General features: G+C 45.5%; 1 protein-coding gene across 1 annotated transcript; it reads left to right on the forward strand.

Moving 5' to 3' along the window:
* Positions 1–5,078: 5,078 nt before the first annotated feature.
* On the forward strand, positions 5,079–17,362 carry BRK1 (BRICK1 subunit of SCAR/WAVE actin nucleating complex). Its single transcript, XM_003950028.5, has 3 exons — positions 5,079–6,240; positions 16,071–16,153; positions 16,714–17,362. The coding sequence occupies exons 1-3, from the start codon at positions 6,123–6,125 to the stop codon at positions 16,738–16,740; spliced, it is 228 nt and encodes a 75-aa protein (XP_003950077.1). The 5' UTR covers positions 5,079–6,122; the 3' UTR covers positions 16,741–17,362.
* The last annotated feature ends 5,368 nt before the right edge of the window (positions 17,363–22,730 follow it).

Here is a 22,730-nt window from a genome sequence, read left to right on the forward strand (position 1 = left end):
CTCCTGTCTCAGCCTCCCGAGTAGCTGGGATTACAGGCGCGTGCCACCAGGCCCAGCTAATTTTTGTGTTTTTAGTAGAGACGGGGTTTCACCATGTTGGCCAGGCAGGTCTCGAACTCCTGACCTCGTGACCTGTGCACCTCGGCCTCCCAAAGTGGTGGGATTACAGGCGTGAGCCACCACACGGGCTTTATTTCCCTCTTGAATAAAAAAGACTTTTTTTTTTTGAGATGGAGTCTCACTCTGTCACCCAGACTGGAGTGCAGTGGCGTGATCTCCACTCATTGCAAGCTCCGCCTCCTGGGTTCACACCATTCTCCTGCCTCAGCCTCCTGAGTAGCTGGGACTACAGGCACCAGCCACCACGCCCGGCTAATTTTTTTGTATTTTTAGTAGAGACGGGGTTTCACTATGTTGGCGAGGATGGTCTCGAACTCCTGACCTCGTGATCCGCCCGCCTCGGCCTCCCAAAGTGCTGGGATTACAGGCTTGAGCCACCGTGCCCGGCCGACATTTTTATTTTAAAAGAAAACAGTCGTTTTCATTTAGGTTTTAATTGCACAGTGGTTTTTGTTTTGTTTTGTTTTTTAAATGAAAGTCCTCCATGCAAAATTGTATGTTTAAAAATTATTGGATAGATAGAGCTTCATACTGTTATAAGAATTTGGGCTGGGTGCAGTGGCTCACGCCTGTAATCCTAACACTTTGGGAGGCCGAGGCGGGTGGATCACCTGAGGTCACAAGTTCAAGACCAGCCTGGCCAACGTGGTGAAATCCCATCTCTACTAAAAATACAAAAATTAGCCGGGCGTGATGGTGGGCGCCTGTAATCCCAGCTACTCGGGAGGCTGAGGCAGGAGAATCGCTTGAACCCAGGAGGCGGAGGTTGCAGTGAGCCGAGATCATGCCATTGCACTCCAGCCTGGGCGACAGAGCGATACTTCGTCTGGGAAAAAAAAAAAAAGAATTTGTACAATAGTCCCCTGTGCAGTCTGCCCAGCTCTGAAGGATGTGTTCTCAGAAGTGCCATTCACCATCACCTCCAAGTCTGATAGCATGCTCCATATGGAAAACCAGAATGTGATCTGTATCATCCAGTGCTCAACATTCTGGTTGCAGTGTTCGTGGATTCTCATGACAATAGCCACATTTACTCTGCCAAAAGCTGATTCAATGCTTTCAAAGCAGGCAGCAACATTGCTATGGTGCACAAGCTGTATCTATCCTTAGATGTCTCAGCACATGTTACATTTATTGTGGCACAAACATGGTGTCACAAAGTGTTAGTAGGAATTTGAAATACTGACTTAACAGGGCCAGCTGTGCCAGTGATGGTCCAAGTGCATATGACTGCAAAAGAGGCTCAAATGAGCAGGCTTAATACAAGTGCTATATTTCTTCAAGCTTTGATTCCACGTTGATTCTTATACCTGAAGTCATCAATGAGATCCCCAAGTTCCATGAAGTGTATGACCAACTCAAAGTGAAGACAGGGGCTGGGCACGGTGGCTCATGCCTGTAATCCCAGCACTTTGGGAGCCTGAGGCAGGCGGATCAGTTGAGGTCAGGAATTTGAGACCAGTCTGGTCAACATGGCGAAACCCTGTCTCTACCAAAAAATACAAAAATTAGCCGGGCATGGTGACACATGCCTGTAATCCAAGCTATTCAAGAGGCTGAAGCAGGCAAATTGCTTGAACCCAGGAAGCAGAAGTTGCAGTGAGCCAAGATCGCGCCACTGCACTCCAGCCTGGGCAACAGAATGAGACTCTGTCTCAAAAAAAAAAAAAAAAAAGTAAAGACAGGGACCTGGTTTCCGTATGTTAACTGTAGCACTCCTTGTTGCATCAACAACATTTCCAAAGCTGGCCTCTGCAGCCCTGTGTCACTCATCAGAAACAATTCCTACAATGAAGAACTATCGGCCAGGCACGGTGGCTCATGCCTGTAATCCCAGCACTTTGGGAGGCAGAGGTGGGCGGATCACCTGAGGTCAGGAGTTCAAGACCAGCCTGACCCACATGGAGAAACCCCATCTCTACTAAAAATACAAAATTAGCCGGGCTTGGTGGCACATGCCTATAATCCCAGCTATTTGGGAAGGCTGAGGCAGGAGAATCGCTTGAACCTGGGAGGTGGAGGTTGCGGTGAGCCGAGATCATGCCATTGCACTCCAGCCTGGGCAACAAGAGCAAAACTCCGTCTCAAAAAAAAAAAAAAAAAAAAAAAAAAGAACTATCATGCTAGCAAACCCATAACTAGAGGACTGTCTGACAGCAAGCTCTGTAAAGCGTTTAGGAAAAGGCTCCTGAGGTCCAAAGGAACCATCTTCACTCAAGAACAGCATCATATCCTTGAGTCATCTAGAATTACAAGGGAGATTCTGGAACAGGTGTATAGAAAGTCAACCAAAAGGACAAGACTTGAGTCTGACCTGTCCATGGAAGATGTTCATTAAAAAAAAATTGTTGGATATAGTTTTCTGCCGTCTGCATAATAAGAAAATATAAACTGATCCTGAGTGCATGCTTTATGAAGAGCTAGGCATTGTGCTTAGTGTTTTATTTATACTTTCTCACATAATCCTCCAACAATCCTAATTCATCAGTGTTGTTATCCTTGAATTATACATAAAGAAACCAAAGCTCAGAGAGGTGAAATGACTCCTGGATGGTAGATTTAAGATTTCAAACCATGGTGCAATACCTTTATTTTTTATTTTATTTTTTTGAGACAGAGTTTTACCGTTGTCACCCAGGCTGTAGTGCAATGGTGCGATCTCGGCTCACTGCACCCTCCGCCTCCCAGGTTCAAGCAATTCTCCTGCCTCAGCCTCCCTAGTAGCTGGGATTACAGGCACCTGCCACTACCCTCAGCTAATTTTTTTTTTTTTTTTGTATTTTTAGTAGAGACAGGGTTTCACCAAGTTGGCCAGGCTGGTCTCAAACTCCTGACCTCAGATGATCCACCTGCCTCGGCCTCCCAAAGTGCTGGGATTACAGGCATAAGCCACCATGCCCGGCCGATGCAATACCTTTAAAGGAAAAGCAGGTCTATCTGACTTTGTGATATCTAAGCAAAATGCCACTTCAACAGCATCACTTAGGATACAGGGCCTTGAGCAGCAGATAGCCTACTGCATGCTTAGGCTTCCCTAATTCTCTATATCTATTATTTATTTTAGAAATCATTTATATGTAGGCCGGGCGTGGTGGCTCATGCCTGTAATCCCAGCACTTTGGGAGGCCGACACAGGTGGATCACCTGAGGTCGGGAGTTCAAGACTAGCCTGACCAACATGGAGAAACCCCATCTCTAATAAAAATACAAAAAAAAAAAAAAAAAATCAGCCAGGCGTGCTGGCACATGCCTGTAATCCCAGCTACTCGTGAGGCTGAGGCAGGAGAATCGCCTGAACCCGGGAGGCGGAGGTTGCGGTGAGCCAAGATGGCGCCATTGCACTCCAGCCTGGGCAACAAGAGCGAAACTCCATCTGGAAAAAAAAAAAAAATCATTTACATGTATTCATAGGAGAGCTCAGACAGACTTTAACCTGTTTTCAGAGCGGTATAGTGAAGAGATAATGAAGTCTGGAATCAGCTGGTTAGGGTCTACCTTTTAATCGGCTTTGTTACCTTGAACATCAGATTTCTGATTTTTTATTTTCAAATGAGAAACTTCTTCCTGGCTTCCTTCCACAGGGTTTGTGAGGGTCCAGTAAGGTAATAGCTATAAAAGCATCTTTATAGGTTATAAAATTCTCTACTGGGGTAAATAACTGTTAGTAATGGTTTCTTCCCAGTTAATGCTAATACTGGTAGTAATCTGACTCTTCAGCCACTTTTTTTTTTTTTTTTTTGAGACAGGGTCTCACTCTGTCACCCAGGCTTGAGTGCAAGAGTGCAATCACTGCTCACTACAGCCTCGACCTCCCTCGGCTCAGGTGATCCTCCCACTTCAGCCTCCCAAGTAGCTGGGATTACAGGCACATGCCACCATGCCTGACTAATTTTTCTATTTTTTGCAGAGACAGGGTTTCACTGTGTTGGCCAGGCTGGTCTCGAACTCCTGGCCCCAAGCAATATGCCCGCCTTAGGCTCCCAAAGTGCTGGGATTAACAGATGTGAGCCACCACACCCAGCCACTGAGCCACATTTTTTCTTTTTAATAAAAAGCATTTACTGGCTGGGCACAGTGGCTCACGCCTGTAATCCCAACACTTTGGGAGGCTGAGGCAGGTAGATCATCTGAGGTCAGGAGTTTGAGACCAGCCTGACCAACATGGTGAAACCCCATCTCTAGTAAAAAAAAAAAAAAAAAAAAAAAAAAAAAAATTAGCTGTGTGTGGTGGTGTGCGCCTGTAGTCCCAGCTACCTGAGAAGCTGAGGCAGGAGAATTGCTTGAACCCGGGAGGCAGAGGTTGCAGTGAGCCGAGATCGAGCCACTGCACTCCAGCCAGAGCAACAGAACAAGACTGTCTCAAAAAAAAGATCATTTACTGCATGCCAGATTGTAAGTATTCCCTGAAATGAGAATAAAGTTGTTCATATTCCACTACCTTAGCAAAGCAGATAGTGACTTTTTTTGTAGATCCTTCTTGTCCTCAAACATACATTTTTCCATAGTTGCAATTAAAGAAAAATGTGGGCCAGGCAGGGTGGCTCATGTCTGTAATCCCAGCACTTTGGGAGGCCGAGGTGGGCAGATCACTTGAGGTCAGGAGTTGGAGACCAGCCTGACCAACATGCTGAAACCCCGTCTCTACTAAAAAATACAAAAAATAGCCAGGTGTGGTAGCGGGCACCTGTAATCCCAGCTACTTGGGAGGCTGAGGCAGGAGAATCACTTGAACCTGGGAGGCAGAGGTCACAGTGAGCCAAGATCGTGCCATTGCACTCCAGTCTGGGCATTAACAGAGAAACTCTGTCTTAAAAAAAAAAAAGTAAGAAAAGGAAGGAAGGAAGGGAGGGAGGGAGGGTATTTTGTTTTCCCCCTCAATTTATTGTATGTGTTTTCATGTTGCTTGTGTTCATAATCAGCATTTAAATGACTGCATAATAGGCCGGGCATGGTGGCTCATGCATATAATCCCAGCACTTTGGGAGGCCGAGGTGGGTAGATCACCTGTCAGTTCGAGACCAGCCTGGCCAACATGGTGAAACCCCCTGTCTACAAAAAATACACAAATTAGCCAGGCGTGGTGACGTGAGCCTGTAGTCCCAACTATACCAGAGGCTGAGGCTGGAGGATAGCTTGAGCCCAGGAGTTCGAGGCCAGGAGTTCGAGGCTGCAGTGAGCCATGATCATGCCATTGCATTCCAGCCTGGGCGACAGTAAGACCTTGTCTCAGGCTGGGCGAGGTGGCTCACACCTGTAATCCCAGCACTTTGGGAGGCCGAGGCGGGCGGATTGCCTGAAGTCAGGAGTTCGAGACCAGTCTGGCCAACATGGTGAAACACCATCTCAACTAAAAATACAAAAAAATTAGCCGGGCGTGGTGGTGTGCGCCTGTAATTCCAGCTACTCGGGAGGTTGAGGCAGGAGAATAGCTTGAACCTGGGAGGCGGAGGTTGCAGTGAGCCGAGATCACACCACTGCCCTCCAGCCTGGGCGACAGAGCGAGACTCCGTCTCAAAAAAACAAAAAACAAGAAAAAACCTTGTCTCAAAAAACAACACAAAAACACAAATTTCCTTCTGAAAGGGATTGTTCCAGTTTGCAGTGTGCCCAGCTATTTATGACCATATTATTTTTTAGACTCCGTCTAAAAAAAAAAAAGACTTGTATTTAATATGATTTAATCGACTGTGCCCATCTCACTGCGGACACTGACTGCGCAACCTGAGCCTGGAGCAGTTGAGGGAGACGGCAAGACCCCACGCGCCGTTTAACGACCATAACACGCGTGCACTACAACCTCGCCGCCGGCGTCCAGGCTTCTGTTTTCTATAGCGTGGGAGTAGAGAGCAAACGCCGGCGAGGACGTGACGTTGCACAGGCCTATCACAGTGCCCGAGAATTCGTGGGTGCTCAAGAGGATGGGTGTGGCCTGGCAGCGCAGGCGCACTAGAGGCCTGTAGGGTCGGGGCGCCTGCGCAGTCGCTCTTCCTCAGGCGGCGGCCATGGCGGGACAGGAGGATCCGGTGCAGCGGGAGATTCACCAGGACTGGGCTAACCGGGAGTACATTGAGATAATCACCAGCAGCATCAAGAAAATCGCAGACTTTCTCAACTCGTTCGGTCAGCGGGCCAGCAAGGGGAGGCGGGGAGGAGGGAGGCCGCTGAGGTGCTTGGGCTGGGGCGCCGGGGAGATGCTTTGAGAGGACTCCCGCAGCCTTCGGCTGTTGCGGGTTTTCACTTCCTCCTTCAGGTCCCACCTTCTCCCTCCCGCCCTGACCCTCAGGCTCCCGTAGACAGTCTCTGTAGGGTTATCCTGCCCTACGCTGAGCTCATGGCTTCCTGCCATCCCTCTGGATCCATTCTACAAGTCCTTCTCCTAGACGCGTCAGGCAGCCCCATCCTCGCTCCGTGGTTCTTTTCCTAAGTGGTCTCCCTGCCTCCTTTGTGCTCTGCATCCATTCCGGTCCCCACTTTGCACTCAAAGTGAGCATCCGGGACCGTGTCACTCCTCTGTTTCAAGACTGTTGACCGTTCCCCATCTTCAGGATCTGGTCGATACCCTCTAGCGTCGTGCCTTTTAGTTGGACCCGTTGTCAACCACTCCCGTCTTGTCCATTCCTTCCTGTTTCCTGTGTCTGCTGCGGTGAGAGTGGTGGGAGATGAGGTCAGAGGGATGCCAGGATCTTGTAGGACCTTGGAAGTCCTCTCTGTATTGCCAGTATATAGTTTATGGTAGGTGTTCTGTCTGCTTCTAGCCCATTCCTCAGAGCTAACACAGGTCGGGTGCCTTCAGCAGAAAGACATCTTTACCAGAATCTTTCCTAGGCATGGCCTGCTTGTGACAGCCTTAAATTCTTCCTTATGAACAGCAAGCAAAGCAATCGAGACTCCTACCCCTTCTTCTCCAAGTGTTTAAGAGAACTTGGCACTGGTTAGACTTTCTTGTGTAATTACAGGATATAGGGACTAGTGTACTTTGGAAAGATTTTTAAATGAATGATTCTCTAGCTAAAGGACTGATGGCATTAGGAGTACAAAGGTGACAGAAGAGATTGTCAGAAAGCATCAGCGAGAGATGCTAGAGCTCCATATGAGGCCCTCTCTTAAGGCATAGTGGGAGACACAGAATAAGAACCACTTCCTACATTCAAAGAAGTTCTAATCTTGAAGATGAAATAATGGCAACTTCAGGACAAAGAAGAGCATCATTTCTGTATTAAAGTATTTTCATACAGGGTGTTTAGGACTATAATCGTGGCTGAGTTCAATGGCTTATGTCTGTAATCCCAGCACTTTGGGAGGCCAAGGTGGGAGGATTGCTTGAGCCCAGGAGTTCAAGACCAGCCTGAGCAACATGACCAGATCCTATCTCTACAAAACAATGACAACAAAAAAATTAGTTGGGCATGGTCATGCACACCTGTTGTCCCAGCTACTCGGGAGGCTGAGACAGGAGGATCACTTGAGCCCTGAAGGCAGTGAGCCATGTTCATGCCACTGCACTCCAGCCTAGGCGACTGACTGAAAATTGAAAAGCCTAAGCTTAGAATTTGCAAAGGAGAAATGTCCCTTTTCTTGCTTTATAGGCAAGGAGATATCAGCTTGGATATTTTTATGTCTAATTTGTAAGAGTCACATTTTATGATCAGATAGAGAGTAAAGACTTTATTTGGGCTTTTCAACAAATTCTTTTTTTTTTTTTTGAGTCAGGGTCTCACTCTAGCCCAGGCTGGAGTGCAGTGGCGTGATCTCAGCTCACTGCAACCTCTTCCTCCTGGATTCAAATGATTCTCATGCCCCCGCCTCCTGAGTAGCTAGGATTACAGGTGTGCACCACCACACCTGGCTGATTTTTGTGCTTTTTAAAATAGAGGCAGGTTTTGGCCATCTTGCCCAGGCTGGTCTCAAACTCCTGAGCTCAAGTGATCCACCCGCTTCGGCCTCCCAAAGTGCTGGGATTACAGGCCTGAGCCACTGTGCTGTGCCCCCAAAAATTCTAAACTAAGGAATTAGACATACAGAAGTCCAGTCTTTTGGAGCCAAAAGAAATGACTTCCCTTAGCTTAGATCATTATCCTCCCTTAAAGTGATGATAATGGCCAAATGTTTGGAGTAATTACTAGGTGGTTTTTAAAGATTTTAGAAAGTGAATTTAGAGAAAATAACAATTAAATACAACTAAGTAAGAAGAGAATTATAATGCAGGATTAACAGTCAAAGAAATTGACTTAGCAGTTAGGTGTACCTGAGGCAAGTTCTTAAAGATTGGCATGGTGGCTCATGCCTGTAATCCCAGCACTTTGGGAGGCTGAGGCGGGCAGATCACCTGAGGTCGAGTTTGAGATCAGCCTGGCTAACATGGTGAAACCCTGTCTCTACTAAAAATACAAAATTAGCTGGGCGTGGTGGCGCACACCTGTAATCCCAGCTACTCAGGAGGCTGAGGCAGGAGAATTGCTTGAACTGGGGAGGCAGAGGTTGCAGTGAGCAGGGATTGTGCCACTGCACTGCAGCTTGGGCAAAAGACGAGACTCTGTCTCCAAAAAAAAAAAAAAAAAAAGATTGACAATATCACAATGCAAGAGTTTAGAAAAAGACCCCACCGGCTGCGAAACTGGATAAATTATAAGGATAGACTTGAGTATGTTGTCTTGGTATTGAATGAGTCAGGATGACTATGTATGGGATGTTTTTTTCCCATCCTAAGCCATTAGTAGGCTTGTACAATTGTCCCTTGAACAATACATGTTTGAAGTGCATGGATCCATTTACAGGTAGATTTTTTTTTTGAGACAGATTTTCATTCTGTCACCTAGGCTGAAGTGCAGTGGCATGATCTCGGCTCACTGCAACCTCCACCTCCCAGGTTCAAGTGATTTTCTTGCCTTAGCTTCCTGAGTAGCTGGGACTACAGGTGTGTGCCACCATGCCCGGCTAATATTTGTATTTTTAGTAGACACAGTATTCGCCATGTTGGCCATGCTGCTCTTGAACTCCTGGCCTCAAGTGATCCACCTCTGTTCAACCTCCCAAAGTGCTGGGATTACAGGCATGAGCCACTGTGCTTGGCCATAAGTGGATTTATTGCGATAAAAGTTATACAGTATGCCTACCTCTCCTGCCTCCCCTTCCACCTCTGCCACCCATGAGGTAGCAAAACCAGCCTCTCTTCTTCCCCCTCTTCCTCAGCCTACTCAGCAGGAAGACAATGAGGATGAAGACCTTTATGATGATCCACTGCCATTTAATGAATAGTAAATATATTTCCTTTTCCTAATGGTTTTTTTTGTTTGTTTGTTTTGGTTTTTTTTTGTTGTTTTTTTGAGACGGAGTCTTGTTCTGTTGCCTGGAGTGCAGTAGTGCAATCTCGGCTCACTGCAAGCTCTGCACTCGCACCACTGCACTCCTGCCTGGGCGAAAGAGCAAGACTCGATCTCAAAAAAAAAAAAAAAAAAAAAGAATTCACTTTTTGAGGCCAGGCACAGTGGCTCATGCCTATAATCCCAGCACTTTGGGAGGCCGAGGCAGGTGAATCACTTGAGCTCAGGAGTTCGAGACCAGCCTGGCCAATATGGCGAAACCCCATCTCTATAAAAAATACAAAAATTAGCCAGGCATGGTGTCTCATGCCTGTAATTCCAAGCTACCTGGGAGGCTGAGGCATGAGAATCACTTGAACCCTGGAGGCAAAGGTTGCAGTGAGCCAAGATCGTGCCACTGTACTCCAGCCTGGGTGACAGAGTGAGACTCTGTCTCAAAGAAAAAGAATTTACTTTGAGGGAGCATCTGAAGTTCTTCAACTATGTTAGCAATTCTGTAGTCTTTACCCTGACCACAGAGAATCTGCATGGGCCATGTATTTTGGAGAGAGAACTGTTGTTCTAAGATAGTGAATGACTTTCTGAAAAGCATTTACCTTGTGATTCCAGCTGGTGAGAGTAGAGTCATAGTCTCCCACGTGAACTTGAGGACATACAAATCGTAATGTAGCAAAAATATCATAACACTAGGCCTATTTTGTACTTTGGAATTGGTGAAGTTTCTAAAAATAGATGGTTAGAGATTATCGCTTTTTACTCTTATGCTATTTTTTTCTGGTTCTAAAGGTAATATATGCAGAGAAGTATAAAGAAAAAATAGAGAATGTGGCTGTTTTTTAAAAATCTTAGTTTTTGTACTAAGCCAACAAATGTAGCATGCCTGGTGTGTGTCAGATGCTGTGAGAAAGGAATAAATATGAATAAATGGGTATGATACCCACTCCTAAGACATTCAGAATTTTGCTGGAAAAGTAAGACTTAACTACAAAAACATTCCAAAAGAAAGACAGTTTTTGTTTGTTTTTTTTTTGAGACAGAGTCTTACTCTGTCGCCCAGGCTGGAGTGCAGTGGTGCAATCTCGGCTCACTGCAACCTCCACCTCCCGGGTTCAAGCGATTCTTCTGCCTCAGCTTCCTGAGTAGCTGGGACTACAGGCATGCGCCACCACGCCCGGCTAATTCTTTTTTTTTTTTTTTTTTTAAGATGGAGTCTTGCTGTGTTGCCCAGGCTTGAGTACAGTGGTGCAATCTTGACTCACTGCAACCTCTGCCTCTTGGGTTCAACTGATTCTCCTGCCTCAGCCTCCCGAATAGCTGGGATTACAGTCACACGCAACCATGCCCAGCTACTTTTTGTATTAGTAGTAGAGATGGGGTTTTGCCATGTTAGCCAGGCTGGTCTCAAACTCCTGACCTCAAGTGATCTGCCCACCTCAGCCTCCCAAAGTTCTGGGATTACAGGTGTGAACCACCGTGCCCGGCCTGACAGTATTGATTTTTGTAATGCTAAAGTTATATGCATTAAGTTCAGAGAAGGAGCTGTCTGATAACAGCATTTGTTCCGTAACGAGAACTGGTATTTTCAGTTAAAGGCTGCTGATAATGTACACATACTTGTGCTCTGGTTTCAGATTTATCCAGCTGCTGAATGCTTTCTCAGTGTTTTTTATTTGAACCAGTGTATACTTATTAGGATTTGAAATATGACCAAGGTTTCTGCAGTTGAACATTTTCTATTTCTCAACAGTGTTTATCCATGTAGGCCAGGAGCATAGTATTGTTCTTGAATTCTAATTCATTACCAGATTGACAGCTAGAACAGAATAGCCACCCAGGAAGGAAACTTCCCTCTCTCCTACCTCCCCCAATAATTTTGGTATGTCTTCATGGGAAATGGCAGGTTGTCAGAGATAATATTCATGCTCTTACTCAGTAGCATACATAACGTGCTTTCAGACTTCCAAAAACCAGACTGAAAAGAGGCTTGGTCCTGTTGGGCAGTTCTGACAGAAAGTGGCAGTACATCCAGGAAAAGGGGGATGCTGAAGTGATCATACTTAAATTAGACCTGGGAATTCAAGCAGCACAAGCGTAAAAAGAATGAAGAATGTCCAGAAATGGCAAATCCATAGAGACAAAGATTAGTGGTTCTCAGGGACTGAGGGGTGACAGAATGGGGAGTGACAGGACTAAGAGGTATAAGGTATCTTTTGGGGATGATGAAAATATTCTAAAAGTAGATTATAATTATTGCACAACTCTGTAAATATACTAAAAACCACTGAATTGTATACTTTAAGCAGGTGAAAGAATGGAAAGTGGCAGAGTTGGGCTGGAGACCTGGGGTATAAATTATAGCCCCGGAGGCACAGAAAGATGATAGTAGTGTGCATTGGGATGCACACAGTATGGGAAAGAATACCAGTGACCCAACATGGGCCCTCAGCTTACCTAGACCTCAGTTTTCCCGCTTGTAAGGTGAATAGAGTTACACTAGAGTCAATCTTTTGTTCCACTAACATACCAGAATCCATCTTTTTTTTTTTTTCAGTCAACATCTATGTAGCAGGCAAGATGCTAAGGTTACAAGAGGCAATACGTACTTCTTTCGATTAACTTGTTCTAACGGTGAAACAGACATGTAAATAAATTGTAAATTACAAGTACATAAATATCATTTGGCTTCGTAACATGAACATTTTCCTATTTCATTAAATATTCCTCAAACTTTTTTTTTTTTTAAGACAGAGTTTCACTCTTGTTGTCCAGGCTGGAGTGCAATGGTGCATTCTCGGCTCACTGCCTCAGGTGATCCACCCGCCTCAGGTGATCCACCCATCTCGGCTTCCCAAAGTGCTGGGATTACAGGCGTGAGCCACTGCACCCGGCCACTTTTTTTTTTTTTTTTTTTTTTTTTTTTTTGAGATGGAGTCTCGCTCTGTTGCCCAGGCTGGAGTGCAGTGGTGCAGTCTTGACTCACTGCAACCTCCGCCTCCTGGGTTTAAACCATTCTCCTGCCTCAGCCTCCAGAGTAGCTGGGATTACAGGTGTGCTCCATCATGCCTAGCTAATTTTGTATTTTTAGTAGAGACAGGATTTCTTTTTTTTTTGTATTTTTAGTAGAGATGGGGTTTCTCCATGTTGGTCAGGCTTGTCTTGAACTCCGACCTTAGGTGATCCGCCCGCCTCGGCCTCCCAAAGTGCTGGAATTACAGGCATGAGACACCACGCCTGGCCACTTGTAACTTTCAATGGCTATTTTAATAGTCTCATTAATACGCTATATCAAACCATTCCAATCATGGGCATTTGGTTTTGTTGCTTTTTCACCATCTTAAATAGTAGTGATGCACATTCTTATTTGTAAAATCTTTATCCAAAGAGGGAAGTCATAACCAAAGACCAAGTACATGAATAACTTACAAATTAGAAATTCAGAGGCTGGCACGGTGCCTCACGCCTGTAATCCTAGGACTTTGAGAGGCCAAGGCAGGTGGATTGCTTGAGTTCAGGAGTTTGAGATCAGCCTGGGCAACAAAGCGAGACCCCCATATCTACCAAAAAAAAAAAACAAAAAATTAGCCAGGCACAGTGGCATCCACCTACTGAGTAGTAATTCCAGCTACTCGGGAGGCTGAGGTGGAAGGATCACTTGAACCTAGGAGTTGGAGGGTGCAGTAAGCTATGATTGCGACACTGAATTCTAGCCTGGGTGACAGAGCAAGACCATGTCTCTTTAAAAAAAAAAAATTCATCCGTAAATGTTTAGATAAATACAGAAGAGGAAGAATTATTATGTCCATCTGGCAAGACCTCTCAGAGATAGAATTTCAACTTAGCCTTGAAGGAGATAGGCAGGCAAGATGAGTAAGATTTGGACATAATAAGATGAAAGTTGAGGCACGATCAGGGTGTAGGAAGATTTGTCAAAATGGATGCTGAAGCGCTTTTGCAAAACAGCCAGGGAATAGATGAAAAGGAAACTTGTTAGCTAAGTGTTAAATCATTGCGTGGGAGAGTCTCAGCGAATATTTCAGACTTGAAAACTGAAGGTTATTGAGAAATGACTGAACAACAATGTTGGAGGAGAGAGTAGAAGATAATGACCATGCTAAGATACCTTTTCTCTCATATGTTGAGAATAGTTGGAAAAAGAATAGTTCCTGTTACAGAAGTTTGCAGAGAAAAAGTTGTTTTAAATTAAATCTGGTTTCATTTTGAATGAGATGGTAAAAGAAGATTGGAAAAGCTAGAGGAAGAAGAATAATTTTGGCTGTTTTCACAGATGGAATGTGGGCTTTATCGGGTATTTGATGCTCTCCAACTTTTCTCTAGTTCTGAAAGGCCTTCGCCTCTAGGAGCAACAGTACTGATATGGCTTTAATGAGCTCAGAACTCTCACACCTTCCCTCCCCATAATTTCTGCTGCTTTCTTGGCCTCTACTTTCTTTCTTTTTTTTTTTTTTTTTTTTCTGAGACGGAGTCTCACTCTGTTTCCCAGGCTGGAGTGCAGTGGTGCAATCTCGGCTCACTGCTACCTCCATCTCCTGGGTTCAAGCAGTTCTCTGCCTCAGCCTCCCGAATAGCTGGAATTACAGGCGCCCGCCACCACACCCGGCTAGTTTTTGTATTTTTAGTAGAGACGGGGTTTCACCGTCTTGGCCAGGCTGGTCCTGAACTCGACCTCGTGATCCACTGCCTTGGCCTCCCAAAGTGCTGGGATTACAGGCCTGAGCCACCGTGCCTGGCCTTTTTTTTTTGAGATGGAGTCTCACTCTGTCACCCAGGCTGCAGTGCAGTGGTGCAATCCCGGCTCACTGCAACCTCCGCCTCCCAGGTTCAAGTGATTCTCCTGCCTCAGCCTCCCGAGTAGCTGGGACTAGAGGCGCCCGCCACCACACCCAGCTAATTTTGTATTTTTAGTAGAGATGGGGTTTCACCATGTTAGCCAGGCTGGTCTCAAACTTCTGACCTCAGTTGATCTGCCCACCTTGGCTTCCCAAAGTGCTGGGATTACAGGCGTGAGCCATCACGCCCAGCCTCGTTTCTTTCCTGTTGAGATTATTTTCTTATTCTTGCCATGTCCCCTCTCTTGAAAGTCTTAGTTAGGCCATTAGTAAATGGCTGTACAGCCTTGGTGTATTCATTTGCTATTCCTGGCATAACAAATTACCACACAGGCTGGGCACAGTGGCTCACACTTGTAATCTCAGCACTTTGGGCGGCCAAGGCGGGCGGATCACGAGGACAAGAGATTGAGACAATCCTGGCCAACATGGTGAAACCCCGTCTCTACTAAAAATACAAAAAAAAAAAATTAGCTGGGCATGGTAGCGCACACCTGTAGTCCCAGCTACCTGGGAGGCTGAGGCAGGAGAATCGCTTGAACCCGGGAGGCGGAGGTTGCAGTGAGCCAAGATTGCGTCACTGCACTCCAGCCTGGAAACAGAGTGAGACTCCATCTCAAAAAAAATACCAAAAAAACAAATTACCACACATTTTGTGGCTTAAACCACATACATTTATTGTTTACCATGTGTAGGTCATAAATCAAACACTGGTCACTGGGCTAGCAATCTTCACACCTTGGCCAGCAGTCTTCACACCTTGGCCTTCTGAAGTATTAGGATTACAGGCATGAGTCACTGCTCCTGGCCTGGGCTCCAATCAGGGTTTCAGCAGGACTGCCTTCCTTTCTGGAGGCTCTAGGAGAGGGTCTAGTTCCTCGAATATTGGGTTGTTGGCAGAATTCAGTTTCTTGTGGTTGTAGGACTGAGATCTCTGTTTTGTTGCTGGCTGTGAGCTGAGAGTTGTTCCCAGCTTCTAAAGGTCACTTACATCCCTTGGTTCATGGCTCCCTTCTTCCACTTTCAAAGCCAACAATGGCAGATTGCATCCCCTTCACACTTGGAATCTCTTTTTCTTCTTCCATTTCATCTCTGACCCCCTTCCTCTGCCTTTCTCACCTACATTTGTGGACTATGATTAGATTGGGCCCAAATGGACAATCCAAGACAAACTCTAGGATCTCAAGGTTCTTAACCTTAATCATACCTGCAAAGCCCTGTTTCCTCATGTATAATCCATATTCACAGGATCCAGGGATTAGAGAAAGGACTTTTTTTTGAGACAGAGTTTTGCTGTTTCACCCAGGCTGGAGTGAAGTGGCGAGATCTTGGCTCACTGCAACCTTTGCCCCCCCGGTTCAAGTGATTTTCCTGCCTCAGCCTCTTAAGTAGCTGGGATTACAGGCATGTGCCATCATGCCTGGCTAATTTTTGTATTTTTAGTAAGAGACAGGGTTTCATGATGTTGGCCAGGCTGGTCCCGAACTCTTGACCTCAGGTGATCCACCCGCCTAGTCCTCCCAAAGTGCTAGGATTACAGGCGTGAGCCACCGTGCCCTGCAGGAAAGGACGTTTTTGTGGGGCCATTATTCTCTACTTGCAACACTTGATAGGAAGTTCAGCAGATCCACTCTAAGCAGCTGTGCTATGAGTGGATCTTAGCACTGTATCCATTTCCATTTGTATTCTGTGTATTATTCCTCTTTTTCATTGTAGGTGTTGTGTGTGTCTGTGTCTGTGTTTGGAGTGACATTAATCCTGAACACCAGTCTCTTTTTCTCAGATATGTCTTGTCGTTCAAGACTTGCAACACTAAACGAGAAATTGACAGCCCTTGAACGGAGAATAGAGTACATTGAAGCTCGGGTGAGTTTGATGGGCAAGGGCATTCCAGAGAGAATGCACATTTCCACTTATTGCTGAAAAAAACCTGAAAGCAGAAACAGTCTTAGGAAACTTAAGCACTGGCCGGACATGGTGGCTCACACCTGTAATCCCAGCACTTTGGGAGGCCAAGACGGGTGGATCACTTGAGGTCAGGAGTTCGAGACCAGCCTGGCCAACATGGTGAAACCCCATCTCTACTAAAAATACAAAAATTAGCCAGGCATGGTGGCTCACACCTGTTGTTCCCAGCTACTCGGGAGGCTGAGGCAGGAGAATCACTTGAACCTGGGAGGTGGAGGTTGCAGTGAGCCGAGATCACACCACTGCGCTTCAGCCTGGGTGGCAGAGTGAGACTCCATCTCAAAAAAAGAAAAGAAAAGTTAAGCATGTTGCCTGGATTTGAACCATGTTTCTGTGACTTCACAGCTATCTTCTTTTCTGCTATTTCTCACTGCCTAGGATCTAAAGTAAGATTTTTTTTTAGACCTCTCTAATCTTTTTTAATTTATCTAAATGTCAGTTTTCCTTTCCTTTCACAGGTGACAAAAGGTGAGACACTCACCTAGAACAGTGCCGTGCTGCTGCTGGGAAGTTGCTTTACACAACACAGGCCACATGGGAAAGGCCCCAGCAGCCTTCAGCTCCTTCCTTTCTCCTTAAAGAGCAACAGGGCTTATTCTTGTTTTTCTTTTTTCAAAAGTGTGGCCTTTGGGCTCTGCCATCTGGGGTGTGGTGTGGTATGTGGGAAGAAGTTCAGAGGAACCGTTGGAAACGACGTTAGGCATTTTACCTTTTCAGTAACATTTTATACATCTACTTGTCGATGTATTTGAGACATTCATAGCCAAAAGCCTGGGACTCTTTGTGAAGGTCCTCCTCACCTCTGTCTTTCTCTCTCTCTCTCTCAAACTTTCCTTAAAGTTCTCATCGCGTTTGCACTGCTTCTGTGAACAGTCTTTGTCTCCTCCCCACCTTTGGTGGGAAGTGCAGGGCAGTCCTGGTCAAGACACTCATGCCCTGGCAATGTGGCTGCCAGAGAATGTTGTTGCCAACCCACCAGTTTCTTGTTGATTTGGAGAGGTCAAGGCCAGGCCCCCACTTGGCTTGAAGGGACATTTTCAGACTTTTCTTTCTGTCACTTGGAGTGTCTATGCCTCTCATATTTCCCTAATAAACTCCTCAACTTTTTATCTGACTGCTGTGATTATGGTGGGGAGAGGAGCTAGAGATGGGCTCACTTATTGCACAGAAATGTAATATATGGCGTTATTATTCTAACATAAAACTTACAGATGTAGCTGTTTGATTCAAAGCCTAGGTGGCTTACCAGCCCAAGTCCCCATGTTTGGACTTTCAGCTGACTAGCTCATCCTGGGAATCATTTGGTCATTCAGCACATTTACCAAGTATTTACTATGTAGGCATGTTAAACTCCAATAAAACATACAGCATTGAATCAGACATGATGCTTACAGTCTGTTGAAATACCAGCATTCACACAATTTAGCCACAATCCAAGGAAGATTATTAGTTTTATAAGGCACAAGCTAAATGTCTACTCTTTGAAAAGCAGATAGCCGGGTTCAGTGGCTCACGCCTGTAATCCCAGCACTTTGGGAGGCTGAGGCGGGTGGATCACAAGGTCAGGAGATCGAGACCATCCTGGCTAACACGGTGAAACCCCAGCTCTACTAAAAAAAATACAAAAAATATTAGCCGGGAGTGGTGGTGGGCACCTGTAGTCCCAGCTACTCGGGAGGCTGAGGCAGGAGAATGGTCTGAACCCGGGAGGCGGAGCTTGCAGTGAGCTGAGATCGCGCCACAGCACTCCAGCCTGGGCGACAGAGTGAGACTCCATCTCAAAAAAAAAAAAAAGTCTACCTCAAGCCAAATTTCCCCCTGAAAGTTCTCCTGGACTTGACTTTTTCATTTAGTATTGCCCTTTTCCTCTTCTCAGTTCCTCCCAGTCCTACCATGCTGACACTGTGCTTCAGCTCTGGATTTGATCTTGATATGGATTTATCTCTGATTTAGCATGTGCATCCTAGAATAGAAACGAACATCTTTGGCCAGGTGCAGTGGCTCATGCCTGTAATCCCATCACTTTGGCTGGGTGGATCACTTGAGGTCAGGAGTTCAAGACCAGCCTGGCCAACATGGCGAAACCCGGTCTCTACTAAAAATACAAAAATTAGCTGGGTATGGTGGCAGGCACCTGTAATCCCAGCCACTCAGGAGGCTGAGGTAAGAGAATCGCTTGAACCTGCAGAGATTGCAGTGAGCCGAGATCACGCCACCGCACTCCAGCCTGCTGGGCGACAAAGCGAGACTCTGTCTCAAAAAAAAAGAAGTAGTTCTAAAGTTCAAGTTTTCGGTTATCTGGTGCCGTCAGTTTAAAAGACACATTGATTTAATAGCAGACAGGTGCTTAAAAAAAAAGCAGTGGGTTCCTGCTATATGCAAGGACCAGCATGATATAGTAATAGTGGCAAAAGTGATGGTATACTAGGCAGAAAAAGCTCTTCTTTTTATGACATTACATGTGAAAATGCTCAATACGTTTTTTATTGGCTTCTAGATATTAATTGGCTGGGCACAGTGGCTCATGCCTGTAATCCCAGCATTTTGGGAGGCTGAGGCAGGTGGATCACTTGAGGTCAGGAGTTTGTTACCAGCCTGACCAACATGGTGAAAACCCATCTCTACTAAAAATACAAGAAAAATTAGCCAGGCATGGTGGTGCCTGCCTGTAATCCCAGCTGCTTAAGGGGCTGAGGCAGGAGAATCACTTGAACACAGGAGGCAGAGTTTGCAGTGAGCCAAGATCGCACCACTGCACTCCAGACTGGGCAACAAGAGCAAAACTCCATCTCAAAAAAAAAAAAAATCTTAATTTATTGTTATTAAAATAATATGCTCTAAACGAGTTAGTGCCCTTAATAGTACCATACTGCTAGGTGTGGTGGTGTGCGCCTGTAATCCCAGTTACTCAGGAGGCTGAGGTGGGAGGATAGCTTGAGCCTAGGAGGTCAGCACAAGCCTCAGCAACATAATGAGACCTGTCTTTATTTTTTTTTTAATTTTTCTATTTTTTTAGTTAGCTTTTTTTTTTTTTTTTTTTTTTTTTGAGACAGAGCCTTGCTCTGCTGCCAGGCTGGAGTGCTGTGGCACAATTGTGGCTCACTGCAACCTCCGCCTCCCGGGTTCAAGTGATTTTCCTGCCTCAGCCTTCCAAGTAGCTGGGACTACAGGCACACGCCGCCACACCTGGCCAATTTTTTGTATTTTTAGTAGAGACGGGGTTTCACTGTATTAGCCAGGATGGTCTTGATCTCCTGACCTCGTGATCCGCCTGCCTCAGCCTCCCAAAGTGCTGGGATTACAGGTGTAAGCCACCGCGCCCGGCAGCTCTTTTTTTCTTTTTATGTCCAGCCAACTCATCATAATTTTTTTAATTATAATTTTTTTAATCTACCTTTTTTTTTGAGACGGAGTTCGAGACCAACCTGGGCAATGTGGCAAGACCCCTATCTCCACTAAAAATACAAAAATTAACTGGGCATGGTGGCACGCACCTGTAGTCCCAGCTACTCAGGATGCTGAAGTAGGAGGATTCCTCAAGCAATTCGCCTAGGAGGTGGAAGCTGCAGTGAGCTGGGATTGCACCACTGCACTCCATCCCGGGCAACAGAGTTTGACCTTGTCTTAAAAAAAAAAAAATCTTGAGTGGAAAATGAGCTAAATTTTAAATTTTCCTCTAAGCCATTCATAGGCACCTTCAAGGGAACCTCTTCATGCCTGTATACTTTGAAATGTTTTTTACCCTATAATTTGGTTTAATTCACTTATTTACTGAAAAGCTGAAAAGTAAGAGGTTTGAACCCGTGAGCTATTAGGCATAGATTGCAAGTCCCTTGATAATAAAGCAGTTTTCAGTCTGTCTTTAAAAATTAAGCTTGGGCCAGGCGCTGTGGCTCACGCCTGTAATCCCAGCACTTTGGGAGGCCAAGGCGGGTGGATCACGAGGTCAAGAGATGGAGACCATCCTGGCCAACATGGTTAAAGTGGATTTCAGAAGCAGGAAAAAATAGGGAGCTTATTGTCTGGCTGATCGTTACAGAAGTACCTAGTTCTGTCATTCCACTCTTGTTACTCAGACCTTTAACTGCCCATGTTTATTTCACCAAGCTAAAGAAGTATACTACAGGTTGATGATCCCCATTCTGAAAATCTGAAATGCCTCAAAATCTAAAACTTTTTGAGCACTGACATGGCACTCAAAGGAAATGCTCATTGGAGCATTTTGCATTTTGGATTAGGGATGCTCAATGAGTAAGTATATAAGGATGTTCCAAAAGTATTTCAGATTTCCAAATGCTGAAAAAATCCCAAATCCAAAACACCTCTGGTCCCAAGCATTTCAGATAATACTCAGCCCGTACTATAAGCCACACTAAGTGGAGTACAGGCCAGGCGTGGTGACTCACACCTATAGTCCTAGCACTTTGGGAGGCTGAGGCAGGAGGATTGCTTGAGCCCAGGAATTTGAGACCAGCCTGGGCAACGTAGTGCGACCCCTCTCTATAAAAGCAGTTTTTAAATTAGGAGGGTGTGGTGGCACAAGCCTATAGTCCCAGCTACTGGGAAGGCTGAAGTAGGAGGATCACTTGAGCCCAGAAGGTCGAGGCCGCCATGAGCTATGATCATGCCACTGCATTCCAGCCTCGGTGACAGAGTGAGACACCATCTCAAAAACATGGTGTGGGGGCTGGGTGCTGAGGCTTATGCCTCCCAGCACTTTGGGAGGCCGAAGCGGATGGATCACTTGAGGCCAGAAGTTCAACACCAGCCTGGCCAACAGCAAAACCCTGTCTCTACAATAAAAAGAAAAATAGAAAAAAATAAACAAATAAACATGGTGGTGGGGACAGGAAGCCTGTTGTTCATCTCTAGGCTCTTTCCCAGTATTTATACTCAGATTCATGCTGTTGCCTGCAAAAAAGGTTGGCCCCCAGTTGCCTCTGGATAATATGATTTAGAAAATTTGGTCTGGCAGTTTGCAGACAATTGCTGCCGTCATTAATTGTTCAAGACTTCATGGCTGGGTGCGGTGGCTCACACCTGTAATCCCAGCATTTTGGGAGGCCAAGGTGGGCAGATCGCTTGAGGTCAGGAGTTCGAGACCAGCCTGGTCAATATGGTGAAACCCCATCTCTACTAAAAATGAAAAAAAAAAAAAATTAGCCAGGCTTGATGATGTGTGCCTGTAATCCCAGCTACTCGGGAGGCTGAGGCACAAGAATCGCTCGAACTTTGGAGGTGGAATTTGCAGCAAGTTGAGGTCATGCCACTGCACTCCAGCCTGGGCAACAGAGCTGGATTCTGTCTCAAAACAATAATAACAGCAACAACAACAACTAACATCTAAAGGCCATATAATTGTCAACTAGATTATACAATAAGAAAGGCTGATTTAGAGTTCTCAGGGTTTTTTTTGTTGTTGTTGTTTGTTTTTTGTTTTTTTTTTTGAGACAGGGTCTTTCTTTGTTACCCAGGCTGGAGTGCAGTGGCGCAATCTTGGTTCACTGCAACCTCTGCCTCCCAGGTTCAAGCGATTCTCATGCCTCAGCCTCCTGAAGAGCTGAGATTACAGGTATGCACCACCAGGCCCAGCTAATTTTTGTATTTTTAGTAGAGACAGGGTTTCACCAGGTTGGCCAGGCTGGGGTTTCTTTATTTAATTTTTCTTTATTTATTTGTTTTCTTTGTTTTTAGAGACAGGGTCTCACTATGCTGCTTAGGCTGGTCTCAAACTCCTGGGCTCAAGCAATCTTCCCGCCTTGGCCTCCCAAAGTGTTGGGCTTACAGGCATGAGCCACTGTGCCCGGCTGGTTTATTTTCTAATGAAAAGTTACCCTGGAGGATCACTGGAGGCCAGGAGTTTAAGACCAGCCTGGGCACCATAGTGAGACACCGTATCTGCTTAAAAAAAAAAAAAAAAAGTAAAGTCACCCTGTGCACTAAATTGGCAAAAGATTAGGACTAGCAAGAATTAAAACTCACAGAACATTAGGGTGAGAAAAAATCTTAGAGATAATCTAGTCTGCCCCTGCCATTCTAGGAATATAGAAGCAAACCCAGACAGGTTGAGTGACAGACATGTCCATCCTGGTGGCAAAGCCAAAACTAAAACCTTATTCCCAGGTCAGTGCAGAGCCACTCAGAGTCTCATAAATAAGTTTTGTGTTTTCTGTACCATACCGGCCCTCTATTAGCCTCTCCCTGGATCTTACTGATACCTTGAGAGTGCAAAAAAGCAATTGTTCGTTACATTTATCTAAGTGGTGGTATCCATTGGCATCAACATTTGCATTTAGGACAAAGTTATCTTTGGCTCCTCTGAGCTTGCTACGACTGTCAAGCGTGAAGTTTGTATTCTGCGTCAGCTGCATTTTCCAACCGTAACAGTTTTAAAAAAAATAATTTTATTGGATAGGTGTGGTGGCTTATGCGTGTAATCCCGTTACTTTGGGAGGCTGAGATGGGAAGATTGCTT

The sequence above is a fragment of the Pan troglodytes genome, chromosome 2, assembly GCF_028858775.2.
Source record: "Pan troglodytes isolate AG18354 chromosome 2, NHGRI_mPanTro3-v2.0_pri, whole genome shotgun sequence".
Lineage (NCBI taxonomy): Eukaryota > Metazoa > Chordata > Mammalia > Primates > Hominidae > Pan > Pan troglodytes.

Excerpts from the sequence above, each read along its gene's own strand:
- BRK1 (XM_003950028.5), top strand. The coding sequence starts at position 6,123 with ATGGCGGGACAGGAGGATCCGGTGCAGCGGGAGATTCACCAGGACTGG. Across the intron at positions 6,241-16,070 it reads AGACTTTCTCAACTCGTTCG|ATATGTCTTGTCGTTCAAGA; the intron begins GTCAGCGGGCCA and ends TCTTTTTCTCAG. Across the intron at positions 16,154-16,713 it reads TAGAGTACATTGAAGCTCGG|GTGACAAAAGGTGAGACACT; the intron begins GTGAGTTTGATG and ends TTCCTTTCACAG.